This window comes from Diadema antillarum, unplaced genomic scaffold (assembly GCF_040938485.1).
Source record: "Diadema antillarum isolate AM-2024a unplaced genomic scaffold, OU_Dant_1.0 scf00000128, whole genome shotgun sequence".
Taxonomy (NCBI): domain Eukaryota; kingdom Metazoa; phylum Echinodermata; class Echinoidea; order Diadematoida; family Diadematidae; genus Diadema; species Diadema antillarum.
The window spans coordinates 3,144,459-3,157,953 of record NW_027271017.1 but is presented as its reverse complement, the minus strand read 5'-3'; the positions used below and the strand labels follow the sequence as shown (position 1 = coordinate 3,157,953).

Sequence of the window (13,495 nt, the reverse complement as noted above, 5' to 3'; positions counted from 1 at the left end):
AATAATATGTCAGGGCTGGACATTACCTTGGACCGAGGCCAAAGTCAACGCAAGTTAGATTTGGGCCACCTAAAGCATAATGATGCACGATCCATAGTTAAGTGTCATATGTACGATAGCACCATCAAGTGACTGAATCTCCAAGTCAGTATCATCTTTATTTTCGAGTTAATGAGTCATTACAATAACAAACTTCGGTTATATGTCAGGATAAACTAATTAACCTTCAGAATAAAGAGCCCTGTCATATTTTGGATTTCAAAAATTCTTCGGGTTGTCGAACCATCGGAATGATGAACCTTCGAAATAACGGACTGCATTCTTATATCTTGCTCTTACTATGTCCGCTTTAGTGTAATATATAATATTATATATATTGACCTTGAATTGTAGACGGATATTACATGTACATCGAGACATCTTCTCCACGTTATTCCGGGCAACACGCACGCCTAACTAGTCCAGCTCAGTATCGTTACGGGCCTCAGTGCCTGATATTTTGGTATCATATGTACGGCAACACAATCAACTCACTGAATGTCTACAAGTCAGCATCAACGACACCACGTTCAAATGATGTGTTATTCTCACTGACTGGAGCTAGCGGATACGCGTGGTATGAATCGCAGGTAAGTTACGACAGTTACATTTTTCAAGAGGTCGTACTTTCATATTTGTGAATACATGAAAAAAAATGTTTCATCAAGTTTCAATGTCCACACTAATTTTGCAGCCCGCTGAAATGATAGTGTGTGTGAGAGACAGAGAGAGAGAGAGAGAGAAAAAAGAAGAAGAAGAAGAAGAAGAAGAAGTATAGATACTGTACATGACCGTGCATCGCAAAACCAACAAAAAGTTGCACACGCTACCATTGCGGTGGTAGGACAGCAAATAGGTAAAATGGGTCAACCAAGCCAATCATAGTTTGTCATATTCTATGAAAGAATAAGTCTTCTTCGACATCATCGTAAGTTTGGGGTCACAAAACGAACAGAAAATACTGCTTTTCGCCGTATTTTTTTTCCCGAACACTTTTTGGTACAATAATGCAATCAGGTGTGATTCATAGATTTATATTTTTATTTCAACCAATCCCGTCCGTACTCTTAAAGTAGCAAGTGTAACAACTTCAACTTATATAATCTTGCTGCTTTGAATGTAGGCATAAAATATGTACAGAATGTTTTGATAAAGCATGTTTGATTCAATTTAAGCTTTATCTGATATTTCTTGAATTGTTGTTGCTCAGGTTCTTGCATCCTATTTTGTTGGTTTGTTTGTTTTTGTTGTTGTTGTTTTTTGTGTTCCCTGTACTTCAGAACCTCTTTTCTCACTTCTCAGTTTTTAGAGTGTGTGGTTTCTTTCCAATATAAGAATAAGATAGGAGAGTCCATTCGGATTGAGTTATACATCATTCTAAAGCTCAAAATATATTCTTTTAGAGTCTACTCTTAACTAGAATCCATGTCTGGCGACTTACATGTATGTTAGTTTTGAGATACATGCTCACACATTATGTCACAAATAACAGACGTCATTTCACAGCAACCGCTGTTAACATACATTAAAATTATTTAATTTCTCTTGTAAAATTTAAAGTGCGTGACTCGTTTGACAGGCTGTGTGTTACGTACCTGACTGGTCATTATTCTTCTTTGAAGTGTTGGCACTAGGATCCTGATAGGTCTTGTGTTAAGTATACGGAGATATCTTGAACTCCCAGGAAACGTCATAATTCACCTTTAATCATTTATCTTTATTTATTTTTTAACAGAGAAAGATTGATAGCTCCCTACGAGGGGGAAAAGATTTACAATCATTCTCTTTAGTTATAAATCTGTATGCGATGGTATGGCGAAGTTAAGGCTATGTAACATTCTTATAGGAAAGAAAGTGCAACATCCCTTTGTGTTTGTCTGTGTGGGTTTTTTTTTTATTACCAGGTCTCCATTGACAATTACACCCAGCCATTCTATATTACCATGGAAGGTATACGTGGGAGTAGCTTCACAGGTGACATCGCCATAGATGACATTGTGCTTTCTGAGGGATCCTGCGAACAAGGTACATTATTTATATTCCACATAACAAGAATCTCGCTATATGATTGGTCAAGAGCTCATTAAAGGTAGTTTTACCCATCACCACGTCTGAAAAGAAAAGTTCGTTTCACTCATTATTGTGATAGTCTCTCATTATTTCTAGCGTCATGAGCGGGATAAGAATCACAACAGTATGTGGCATCACGATATCCCTCTCACGAAGGGATAAGTACCACTACTTCCGCGGGTCAGCCCAGCCCTATGGCCGGAGAGCATGGGCGTGACCCCTTGGCGGTCTTCCCAACTAAGCTCCGAGCGACACCACCTGTTGGCCATAATTTATTTGTGTCGCCGGCATGCGGGCAAGACCGCTCTTCGCACAATACTATATTGGTCAACTCGGGTCTGTAACTCTGAAATCATAAAACTCCCCAAAGCCGAAGCAAACCGCTTTCCTGTATATCACACCATAAGCGAACAGAAGAACAATAAAATACATTATACTAGTTAACCTTAATTAACAAAGTTCTGTGTGTATCGGCGATTAGGCGTAAAAGTGAGTCCTCACAGCCCTAGGGCATGATCAATTAAAGTTTTGAATACGCACCAAATAACCGTGCGGTACACTGTGGACTATACCTTTTACCTAGGTCAAGTGATAGTCCGAGTGTAACTCACTTTCATTTCGGTGCAGCGGTGCACGGTAATCAGATTTACAAATTTGTTGTATTGGTCAGCTACACTACGTCTATTTCAAATGTTGACTCGAATGTCACCATGCGTGTAGGCCCTATATACATAGTGTAGTTGCCGTGTTGGAGTTAAATGGTGTTTCAGAATGTTCAACATTTTTAGTATCATGATTGATGAGGGAACGTAGCCTAAGCCCTAAAATTACCTATCAAGGCAGGCAGAAGTGGGAGGGGAAGGGAGGATCATGCTCCTCCGCCCCCCTTCCACTTTTTTTTTGGCACCATACAAAGGAATACATAAGGTGCCACAACTTTGCCCCCCCCCCCACTTATTTCTTAACCCAGAAGTGTGTAAATGGCACTAGAAGGAAAAAAGATAGTAGATAGAAATCTTGAAGTGTGAGCGCGGTAATTTTTGCGATGAAGACTTTTTTTTCCTTGTTTGTTTCTGATACGCGGAAGTGGCCCCCTTCACTTTTTAAAACGTTGCGCCATGGGTGTTTTTCTAGGATAGGTCTAGACTCTAGCTAGACCTAAACGTTAGATATGCAGTTTTCATGTTTTTATACTTAGTCTAGCTAATCCCGTTATCTGTGTTGTCCGTCATCATCTTGTTCCATAATCAATATTTTTCATATGGGGAGTTTAAATTGTTTTACATGTGGATTAAAATCTGAATATAAATGTGGAATATAGAGCAAATAATCAACTTTTGTTTTTTAGGCAGTGAGGCAAACTATCACTTCCTCGGTGTACGCTATCTTTCCTCAGCTGCGTTTTGTAGCTGCGCTTTGGAAAGATTGCTACATCTAGATCGCCTCGGAAGTGTCAGTTTGTCCCATCACCTTTACCAACGTTGTTTTGCGAACTATTAAAATATTGTACAGTAGGCATATCAAATGCTGTCATTTGATTGCACTGGAATTTGTACTATCACGGAGATTATTCCCCAGATTGTAAATTCAATTCAGCTAAACCTATTCATGTGACTTTTATAATTTGCAAGCACACCAAATCAAAAAAAAAAAAGAAAGAAAGAAACGGGATAGTGCCATATGGTACCAATTAACATGATTTCTCCGACTAAAATAATTACAACACAATATCGTCTCGTCAAAACTTATGCATTTTTCTTCCTGTTTTTGTTCTGTGACCACAGACATCCCGTCTTCATCCTCTTAAAAATGAATTGTTTCTTAGATTTTTCGATCCTTGCTGCGTGACAAGATTGAGTAATTTTAGAAAAAGTCCATATTGAGGAATTATATTCTTGTCTCTTTTCAAATAGCAGTGACTGATTCGGTTACCACAGTGGACGCAAATACTGGAATATCAACTACACCCCCGCTTAATGGTAAGATATTATTGTATTGTGATCAGCATGGAAAGATGATAGATATATGAAAATCACCTTGAAATCATTTGAAAACTGGACGCCATCTAGTTACATGAAGTTAGGAAATCTAGAAAACTATCAAGAAAATAGAAATATTTGTCACCATATTTTGTTGTCTTCAGAAACCATAGTAACGTGTTTTTAACCCAGCTTTATCAAGTCTACAAGATTGTTAATGCACAAATGTTCATATTTTTTTTTGTCACAATAAGGACAATCCTTTGCTGTCTTCATGACTATAATCTTATTATTATATTCTACTTAAGTGATGAAAGTGGAAGTCTATATCATTTTTAATAGCTTCAATAATAAAAGCAATTAATAATAATTATTGATATTTGTAGTAATAACAATGATGATTTCCGGACTAAAAACTGCCCTGAGCGTTGTTACAAGTGTTGTTGGCCTATATCGGCTACGGCCATGCTTAAGACGGCGCTATTACACTGAAAATGGTGTTCTGCACTGCACATACGCGTGACAAATCTATATTCAGTTTAAACTAGATTTATGTTGACCGTAGATTTCCATTACGAATAAGGATTATGCTAGTTTTCGTTTTCAAACGTAGGCAGACATGCCTATTGAGAACTACTACGGCACAACATGGACTTGTACCTTGCTACTTCTCCTCGGCATCAGTGACGTTTTGTATTTTTGTTTCTCCCTTGTGGCCACAAATATACGATAGATTCATGCCAAGGGCATTGTTGTGATGTGGACCCCAGCTTGAATTGCTACGTATCCTCAGGTGGCTGCTACTGTGACGTGATTTGTATAAGCTATGGAGACTGCTGTCCTGACTATAACGACGTCTGTGAGAATAAAATTACCACTGTGTATGAAGGTAGGACCAGTTAAAAAAACGAAACAAAACAAAACATTCTTTACATAGTCTGTACAATTATGAACACAATCATCTTGATTTTATAGCTTCTTGGAAAGAAGTCACCGAGTTGAGAATGATTACAGAAGAGGTTAAAGGAAAACGAAATAGGTATACTTATCAAGCGAATATTTTAGTGGAATAACTTCAACGTGTTGAAATAAGCCTTTACAAAATGTTTGTTCACAGATGGTTTGTTCTTATTCTTTCATCATAAACCTGTCTGTTGTTAATTTTTTTTGATTGCCTCCGAACAAGACCAATATCTCTCATCCCGCAAGGTCTGCAAAGCTAAAGTGATTAAGTTGTCTTTTTTTTTTTGCAAGCAAATGGTCTTACAAATATTGATTTTTATGTCACCGTCTCTTCTCACATAATAACTAATAACTTTTGAAAGGATAGTGCTACTGCTTTGAAAGTTGGCGTTAATTATGGACAGAATGTGTTAATGAGGCATGCTTAATTTCAGTTTAATCTGATAATCCCTTCATTGTTGTTACTCTGGTGGTTTACTTCCTGTTTTTTGTCCCATTCATCGCACAGCCAGCACGGTTTGGTAAAGATTAAGCACTTGAATAGACACTGTACTTCAGAGCCTCTTTTCTCAGTTCACACTTTTCCTGAGTTTGTGCTTTCTTTCCAATATTTTGATAGGTTAGGAGAGTCCATTTGATTTGAGTTATACATCATTTTAAAGCTTAAAGTCTGCTCTTTAAGAATGTGGTCTTAACTAAAAATTCATGTCTGACGACTTTTTGTTTGTTTTGAGGTGCAGGGTCACATTTATGCTTGCAATCACCACGTAATTATATTTTGTAAGAAGTCCATTCAAAATGTCATAATCGCCTGACTTTAAAACTGAGACTTTCATCTTATTTCTTTAAAGAGGGAAAAGAATAAGGATATCACCGTGATGTCTTAAAGTTGAGGATAGGATAGCAGTACGTGTTTGACGACATTAAGCTTTCGCTATATATTTTGTCCTATTAAAGATAAGGATATTTCATTTCTGAAGTGAGGAACCAGATGAATTCTTATTGTACACTATATTAGGAGAAAAGGTACGTTTTGCTTATGATTTGAAAGCACCAATGGGAAATCGAAAGGCAAGTTTCAGCATTCGTTTCTTTTGTTAATTTCAAAGAAAACTTTTCATCGAAGAAAAACGAAACAATATGGTAATGACTCAATATTCAAAATAATTGGATAGGAGGTTTAAACTCTTTTTTTAATGGTAAATACGTAGGTGAATTTAATGTTTCATCGAGGAAAATAGTTTGGTCTTACCTGACTTGATTTTAGGTCAAGGCTAGGCGAGAAAGACGAAACCAAAGGTGTGTGGAATGCTACCATACAGCTACAAAATTAATGTTACTGCGATGCGTTTATGTCAACAAAAATTAATTGTGAATTAGCCCTTGTTAGTTAAATCGTGAGAGTATCCATGTCTTTGTTAATATGACAAGAATCGTACCGACTTATTAAGGACTATTCTTCTGACTTTCATGTGTGTAAAGGATACAGGACATTTGGATAGCGCATGAAGTCAGATTACGTATTCTTCGTCAGACCTTCTGTAATATATTGAGAGACCTGCTATTTTTCTATGATTTTTTTTTTCAACATGAAAGGAGAATTAGACTTGTAAGATGTAATGTCTGACAGAGGAACTGGTTTGAGACATCTTCTCTATCCTTGTCTTTTCTCACTTAGAAGTAACTGATTTAAATCCCACAACGGACGGACATTATCAACCAACAACATCACCACAGAACGGTAAGATGATTATTTTGGGACCTGTTCTTGATAGCTATTATACTTTTTCCTTAATAATCACTCTAAGATAAGTACCCAACTACCCCCTGCTTAGTAACATGCAGTTATCATGCAGACAAAATAATTTAAGTCTTTATGGCTAAAATATTGTGTTGTCTTAGAAATTCCTAGTTATATATTTTGTCGTCGGAAGTGATGTAGCAAAGTCACTGATATTGTCCAAAAAAAAAAGGAAAAATGACCTTGATTTCTCTACACTGCTATCTCTCAGGGCAAAACAGCATTGACTGTGACTTTGAATACGGTACCTGTGGCTGGCAACAGTCACGTTCTGATGACTTTGATTGGTCCCGTAATTATGGTCACACCTCGTCGTACCAAACCGGGCCAAGCGGGGACCATACAACCGGCTGTAAGCACATACAGTATTCATTGTCTTTTTTGTTATATCCATTGCACTTTACCGTAAGTGCCTGACGGGTGCCTGATTCGTTTGTTTTCTGGAAAAAAAAACAACCCGCTTGCAACTGTCTCATTATCCTCATTTTCTGTTGCATATTCCTTGCACTGATGGAACATAGTTTTACACACATGAAACAACAACAACCGATGAACAGAATCTAATTTTGGATGAAATAAAGAATATGTCAGGGCTCGAAATTGGCCTGGACCAAGGCCAAAATCAACTCAAATATTAGATTTTGGGTCACCTAAAGCACAGTGATGCCCGAGCAATATTTACGTATATTGTGTTCGATAGCGCCATCAAGTCACTGAATCTTCAAATCAATATCATCTTTATTTTCGAATTAATGAGTAATCAAAATAACGAACTTCGGTTATATGCCAAGATAATAGTCTTTAGAATAAGGAGCGTTGTCTTATTTTGGATTTAAAAAATCCTTTCGGGTTGTCGAACCATTGGAATAATAAACTTTCGAAATAATAGACTGCATTCTAATATCTGGCTCTTAATTACTATGTTCGCTTTAGCGTATTTATGTTTTTGTTATGTTAACTTTGAATTGTAGACGGATATTACATGTACATCGAGACATCTCCACGTTTTCATGGAGAAGACGCACGCCTAACGAGTCCAGCTCAGTATCGTTACGGGCCTCAATGTCTGACATTTTGGTATCATATGTACGGTAGCTCGATTAATTCACTAAATGTATACAAGTCAGCATCAGCAACACCACGTGCAAATGACGTGATATTCTCACTGACTGGAGCCAGCGGAAACGCGTGGTATGAAGCACAGGTAAGTTTTGACAGGGACATTTCTCAAGATGTACTTTCATATATGAATACATGAAAAAACAAATGTTTTATCAAGTTTGAATTTCAACACTAATTTTGCAGCCCTGAAATGATAGTGTGAGAGAGAGAGAGAGAGAGAGAGAGAGAGAAGAAGAAGAAGTAGATACCAAATGTGACCATGCATCGCAAAACCAACAAAAAGTGCAACCTAGTAAATTTCAGTTTTTCGTATTTTTCTGAAAGAGGATGTCTTCTACATTATCACAATGATTGGGATGATAAAACTGAGAGAAAATTGTGTTGTTGCCGTTTTCTTCAAACACTTTTTGGTACAATAATGCAATCAGGTGTGCCTCATATATTCATCTTTTCACTTCTCTCAAACACTGTCCATACTTATCACTAGCAAGTGTAGCAACTTTAACATATCATTATAATCCTACTGCTTTGAATGTCGGCATTAGTAATCTACAGAATGTTTAAAAAGGATGTTTAATGTAATTTATGTTTAATCAGATAATCTCTTAATTGTTGTTGCTCAGGTGGTTTAAATCATATTTTTTGTTTGTTTGTTTGTTTTTGCTGTTCCATTCATCGCCAAGCAATGTAAAGTCTAAGCAATTGAATAAACCCTATACTTCAGAACCTCTTTTCTCAATTCCCAGTTTTCAGAGTGTGCGCTTTCTTTCCAATATTCGGATAAGTTAGGAGAGTCTATCTGGATTGAGTTATACATCATTTTAAAGCTGAAAGTCTGTTCTTTTAGAATCTACTCCTACCTAAAATCAATTAATTAATTTTGTGATACAGGCTCACAAATTATGTCACAAATAACAGTCGTTATTTGATAGCAATCGCTGTTAACATACACTAAGTTATTTCAATTTCTCTTGTAAAATAATTATAATGTGCGTCACTTGTCTGATAGTCTGTTTGTTAGGAATCTTACTGGTTCTTCTTCTTTGAAGTGTTGGCACTTGGATCCTGATAAATCTTAAGTATGTTAAGTGTTAAGTAAACGGAGATATTTTTAGCTCCCAGGAAACGTCATACTACACCTTTTATCATTCATTTTTATTATTTCTTTTTTTTTTGCTACAGAGAAATATTGTTAGCTCCTTATGAGGTGAAGAAGTTTTACAATCATACCCTTTAGTTATAAACCTGTATGCCATGTTATTGAGATATCAAGGCTATGTAACATTCTCATAAGAAAGAAAGTGCAACATCATTTTGTGTTTGTTTGTTTGTTTGGTTTTTCATCACCAGGTTCCCATTGACAATTACACCCAGCCATTCTACATTACCTTGGAAGGTGTATGTGGGAGTGGCTACCAAGGCGACATTGCCATCGATGACATTGTGCTTTCTCAGGGATCCTGCCAACAAGGTATATACCACTTATATTCCACATACCTAGAATCTTGCTATAGGATTGGTCAAGAGCTCTTAAAGCGTAGTTTTGCCCAACACATGGGAAGAAATTTTGTTAAATTCTATAGTGATAGTCCCTTTTGTTTCGCTGATATCTTCAGCCATCACAGTCCTAACGTGTGAGCACTTATTTTAACTGTTTTGAGTACGCACGAAATAAAAGTGCCTTACACTGTGGACTATACCTTTGACATAGGTCAAGTGATAGTCCGAGTGTAACGCCTTTTATTTTCGGTGCTGCGGTGCACGGTAATTAGGTCTACAAATTTGTTGTAATTGCCAGTTACGTCTAATGTTGACTCGTATGTTACCGTGCGTGTACGTAGCCTAGTTGCCTTTTGGAGTTTTGCCTCGTTAGTGCTTCAGATTGTTCCACGTTTTTCGCAGCAACATGATTGGTAAGGGAACGTAAGCTATATATAAGCCTTAAAAATACCTACACCTATTTGGGATAGGTTTAGACTCTAGCTAGACTTAAACGTTAGATCTGCAGTTTCCATGTATTTGTAATTAGTGTATTACTGCATTGTAACCCCGTTAGCTCTGCTGTTCGTCCCCATTCTGTACTGGTCCATATCATTTTTTTTTTTCTGTAGACAGTTAAAAGGGTTTCAGTTATGGAATAAAAAGGAAATATAGACGTGGAATATAAGGCAACTAATCAACTGTTGTTTTCATGCAATGACACAAACTATCACTTCCTCGGCGATCTGAATGTGTACGCTATCTTTCCTCAGCCGCGCTTTGGAGCTGCGCTTCGGAAGGATAGCTACATAAAGATCACTTGGGAAGTGATAGTTTGTCCAATTACCTTTACCAACCTTGATTATTTGCTTAACATGTGAATATTTTTTATGAACTATTAAAATATTGTACAGTGGGCATATCAAATGCTGTCATTTGATTGCAGTGGCATTTGTACTATCACGAAGATTATTCCCCACATTGTAAATTCAATTAAGCTTACTTATTCATGTGACTTTTTTATTTGCAAGCACAGCAAGTCAAACAAGAAAGGGGATAATGCTATATATGGTAGCTATACATTATGATTTCTCTTTATTTCCGACTTAAATTATTACAACACATTGTCGTCTCGTCAAAACTTCTGCATATTTCTTCGGAAACAGTAATAAAACTTTTTTTCTTTCTGTTTTTATTCTTTGACCACAGACATCCCGTCGCTATCCTTAAAAAAAAAGATTATTTTTCAATTTTTCGATCCTTGCGGGGTGACAAGATTGAGTAATTGTAGAAAAAAAAAAGAGTACATATTGAGGAATTATATCTGTTCTTGTCTCTTTTCAAAAAGCAGTGACTGATTCGGTTACCACAGTGGACCCAAATATTGGAATATCAACTACACCCCCGCTTAATGGTAAGATATATTGTATTGTGATCAGCATGGAAAGATGATAAATATATGAAAATCACTTTGAAGTCACGTGAACGTCCGTGCCAACTGAATGCCATCTATAGTTACATGCAGTTGGGAAGCCTAGAAAAATATCAAGAAAAAATATATTTTTTTTTGTCTTCAAAAACCATATCCGCGCCTTTTTTTATTTAATCAAGTCTAGTATTATGAATGTTACTGCAAAAAATGCACTTTTTTAAACAATAAGGACAATCTTTTGCATATATCTTTATGACTGTAATCTTATCCTTATGATGAAAGTGCTAGAGTCTATATCATTTTTTAATAGCTTAAATAATAGCGATTAATTACATTGATATTAGTAGTAATATTCATGATGGTTGCCGGACTACTGCTCTGAGTGTTGATACAAGTGTAGTAAGCCTACATCTGCAACGACCATGCTATTTTATTAAAAGACGGTGATATTACGCTGGAAATGGTGGTCTGCACTGCACATTATGCTAATTAATGGTTGTACCGTCATTGTATTCACATCCTATAAGCAAAGCTCGCAATTATGTGTGTCGGGACGCTGGTCTTTACAGTGAATGAAGGCAAGTAAAAATAGTATTGAAAAAAAAAATCTAATAATTCCAAGTCTTCCAATTGCAAATTCAGTATCTTGAAAAGCAAGCAAATCACCTGGCCGGAATTCATCACATTTGAGGCCAAACGGAAGGTGGCTCAAAAAAGTTTTGTGTCCACAGTCAATGCACATTGAGTTTTCTCAATTTATTGAAATAGATGATTATTTTCACTTTCCTTGAAAGTTTTTTTTTTAATTTATTTCCGCACAATCATTCTTGAAACGGATTTGTGATACATCAAGAAAAAAGAAACGAAACCTAAAAGATCGGAAAACAGGGAAATACTTTATAAATGAATGAATATAAGATATATAAGATATTAAAAAACGATGAAATACCTGGAAATTAATAAAAATCAATAAAAAATCAATGAAGAATTAATACAACCATAAAATACATACGAAATCGATGGTGATACCATCTTTTTTTAAAGTACATTGTTGGGAATGCTACAAAGACTATTCAGGCCAAAAATTTTGAATTTTGTTTAAAGAAAGGTTCTGATATTTATCAAACGTTTCTTTTCTTTTCTTTTTTTTTTTTTTGGTGTGCGCCTCCATAGGTAGCCCCACTCATTTAGGGCTTCTGATTATATTGTCTCTTTTACCTGGTTTTTGCTGAATTGTTGCAGTATGGTTGTTTATATTGTATTCTGTTTGTGTCAAGGATCTTGCTAGACCATTTCCAGTCAATTTGTTGGTAAGTTAGCTGTATATTTAAGCAGATGAATTTTGTATCTTGATACTGTTGCCTACTCTGTATTGCCATTTTCAGTGTCCAGCCCAGTGTTGCACACTTGCTTCATGCATCTTGTATGTGTACTTGCTTTGTACTTTCAATAGCACCTTTTGTTGTCACACCGTTCACATGTGTATGTCAATAGCATCACCTCCACAGCAATGGAGGGGATTAAGATCTGGCGTCTCTGGAATCTCTTCTTTTGTATACCTCTGATTGTATCTCTCTTGAACGTGAACCATGTATTCATGCTGCCAACTGATGATTGTAACTGTAATCACAGTCTACTTTCTCCTGTTCACAGGCTTGTCAGACACTGTGGTAAACCTGTTGCATACTATAGCAACACATGTGCATGTTTTCAGTTAGCCATTATACTGTCCGGTGACATTCAAACAAACCCAGGTCCATGTACTGAAGTCGATGTAATGCAACATGCTAATGAGTATTGCAGTAGTTTTCAACCGAATCGTATTACATATGATGTACATGCCCTCCATCAGTTTAATGGGAAGCCCAGTCATCTTCCTTTGACTGTTTGGAGAAGGGTATGTGATCTTGGGATTGCGCAGCAGCGGCGTACTCACAGGGGACGCCGTAGGCGGAGGATTCCAAGGTCACAGTCCCTTTGTGATGCTTCCAGTGGGTCTCAATTTGGTTTATGGAACGCAAGATCCTTGACGAATAAAGTCGATGCAGTGTCAACTCTGATCATAGATAATGATATTGATGTGTTAGTCATCACTGAGTCATGGCTTTCAGGTGACCAGAGGGATGAGCCTACCCTTGCTGAATTGAAATTATCCCTTCCAAATTTCAATATTATCAATCATCCCAGAAAGACATGTAGAGGAGGTGGTATCTGCGTCCTGTACAGCGCGTATCAGAAAAAAAAAAGGTAATCCAACTTTGGAGGGCTACTATGTTATAATTGTCGGCTATGGAGAGTGCAATGTTGATTGAGAGGAAAGGGGAACTCTTCCTCTTTCCATTGATAGTACATATATATGTTGACAAATGTCATGCATGGTTGAGCACATGAACTTTAAAGACAACAATGACAAATTGCACTGTTTCCAAGTTTGCATGTTACTGTGAAGGAACAGTGCATATCTCACTGCGTGGATGAGATCTGTCAATGGAGGTGGTCAAATCATCAGGCCAGCAAATCGGATTACCTTTTTTTTTTTGATACGCACTGTATAGGTCTGCTGCGCGTTGTGTTGTCAATGACACACACAAATTTTTGTCTTTTGAATTG

General features: G+C 36.8%; 1 protein-coding gene across 1 annotated transcript in view; it reads left to right on the top strand.

The window, feature by feature from the left end:
* The window catches only part of LOC139720484 (scavenger receptor cysteine-rich domain-containing protein DMBT1-like), a 101,540-nt gene that overhangs the window by 66,602 nt on the left and 21,443 nt on the right, over positions 1-13,495 (top strand). The window contains exons 22-26 of the mRNA XM_071631838.1: positions 1,944-2,064; positions 7,064-7,204; positions 7,824-8,056; positions 9,325-9,445; positions 10,805-10,867. Coding sequence (XP_071487939.1) covers positions 1,944-2,064; positions 7,064-7,204; positions 7,824-8,056; positions 9,325-9,445; positions 10,805-10,867 — 679 coding nt within the window. The remainder of the gene's footprint in view (positions 1-1,943; positions 2,065-7,063; positions 7,205-7,823; positions 8,057-9,324; positions 9,446-10,804; positions 10,868-13,495) is intronic.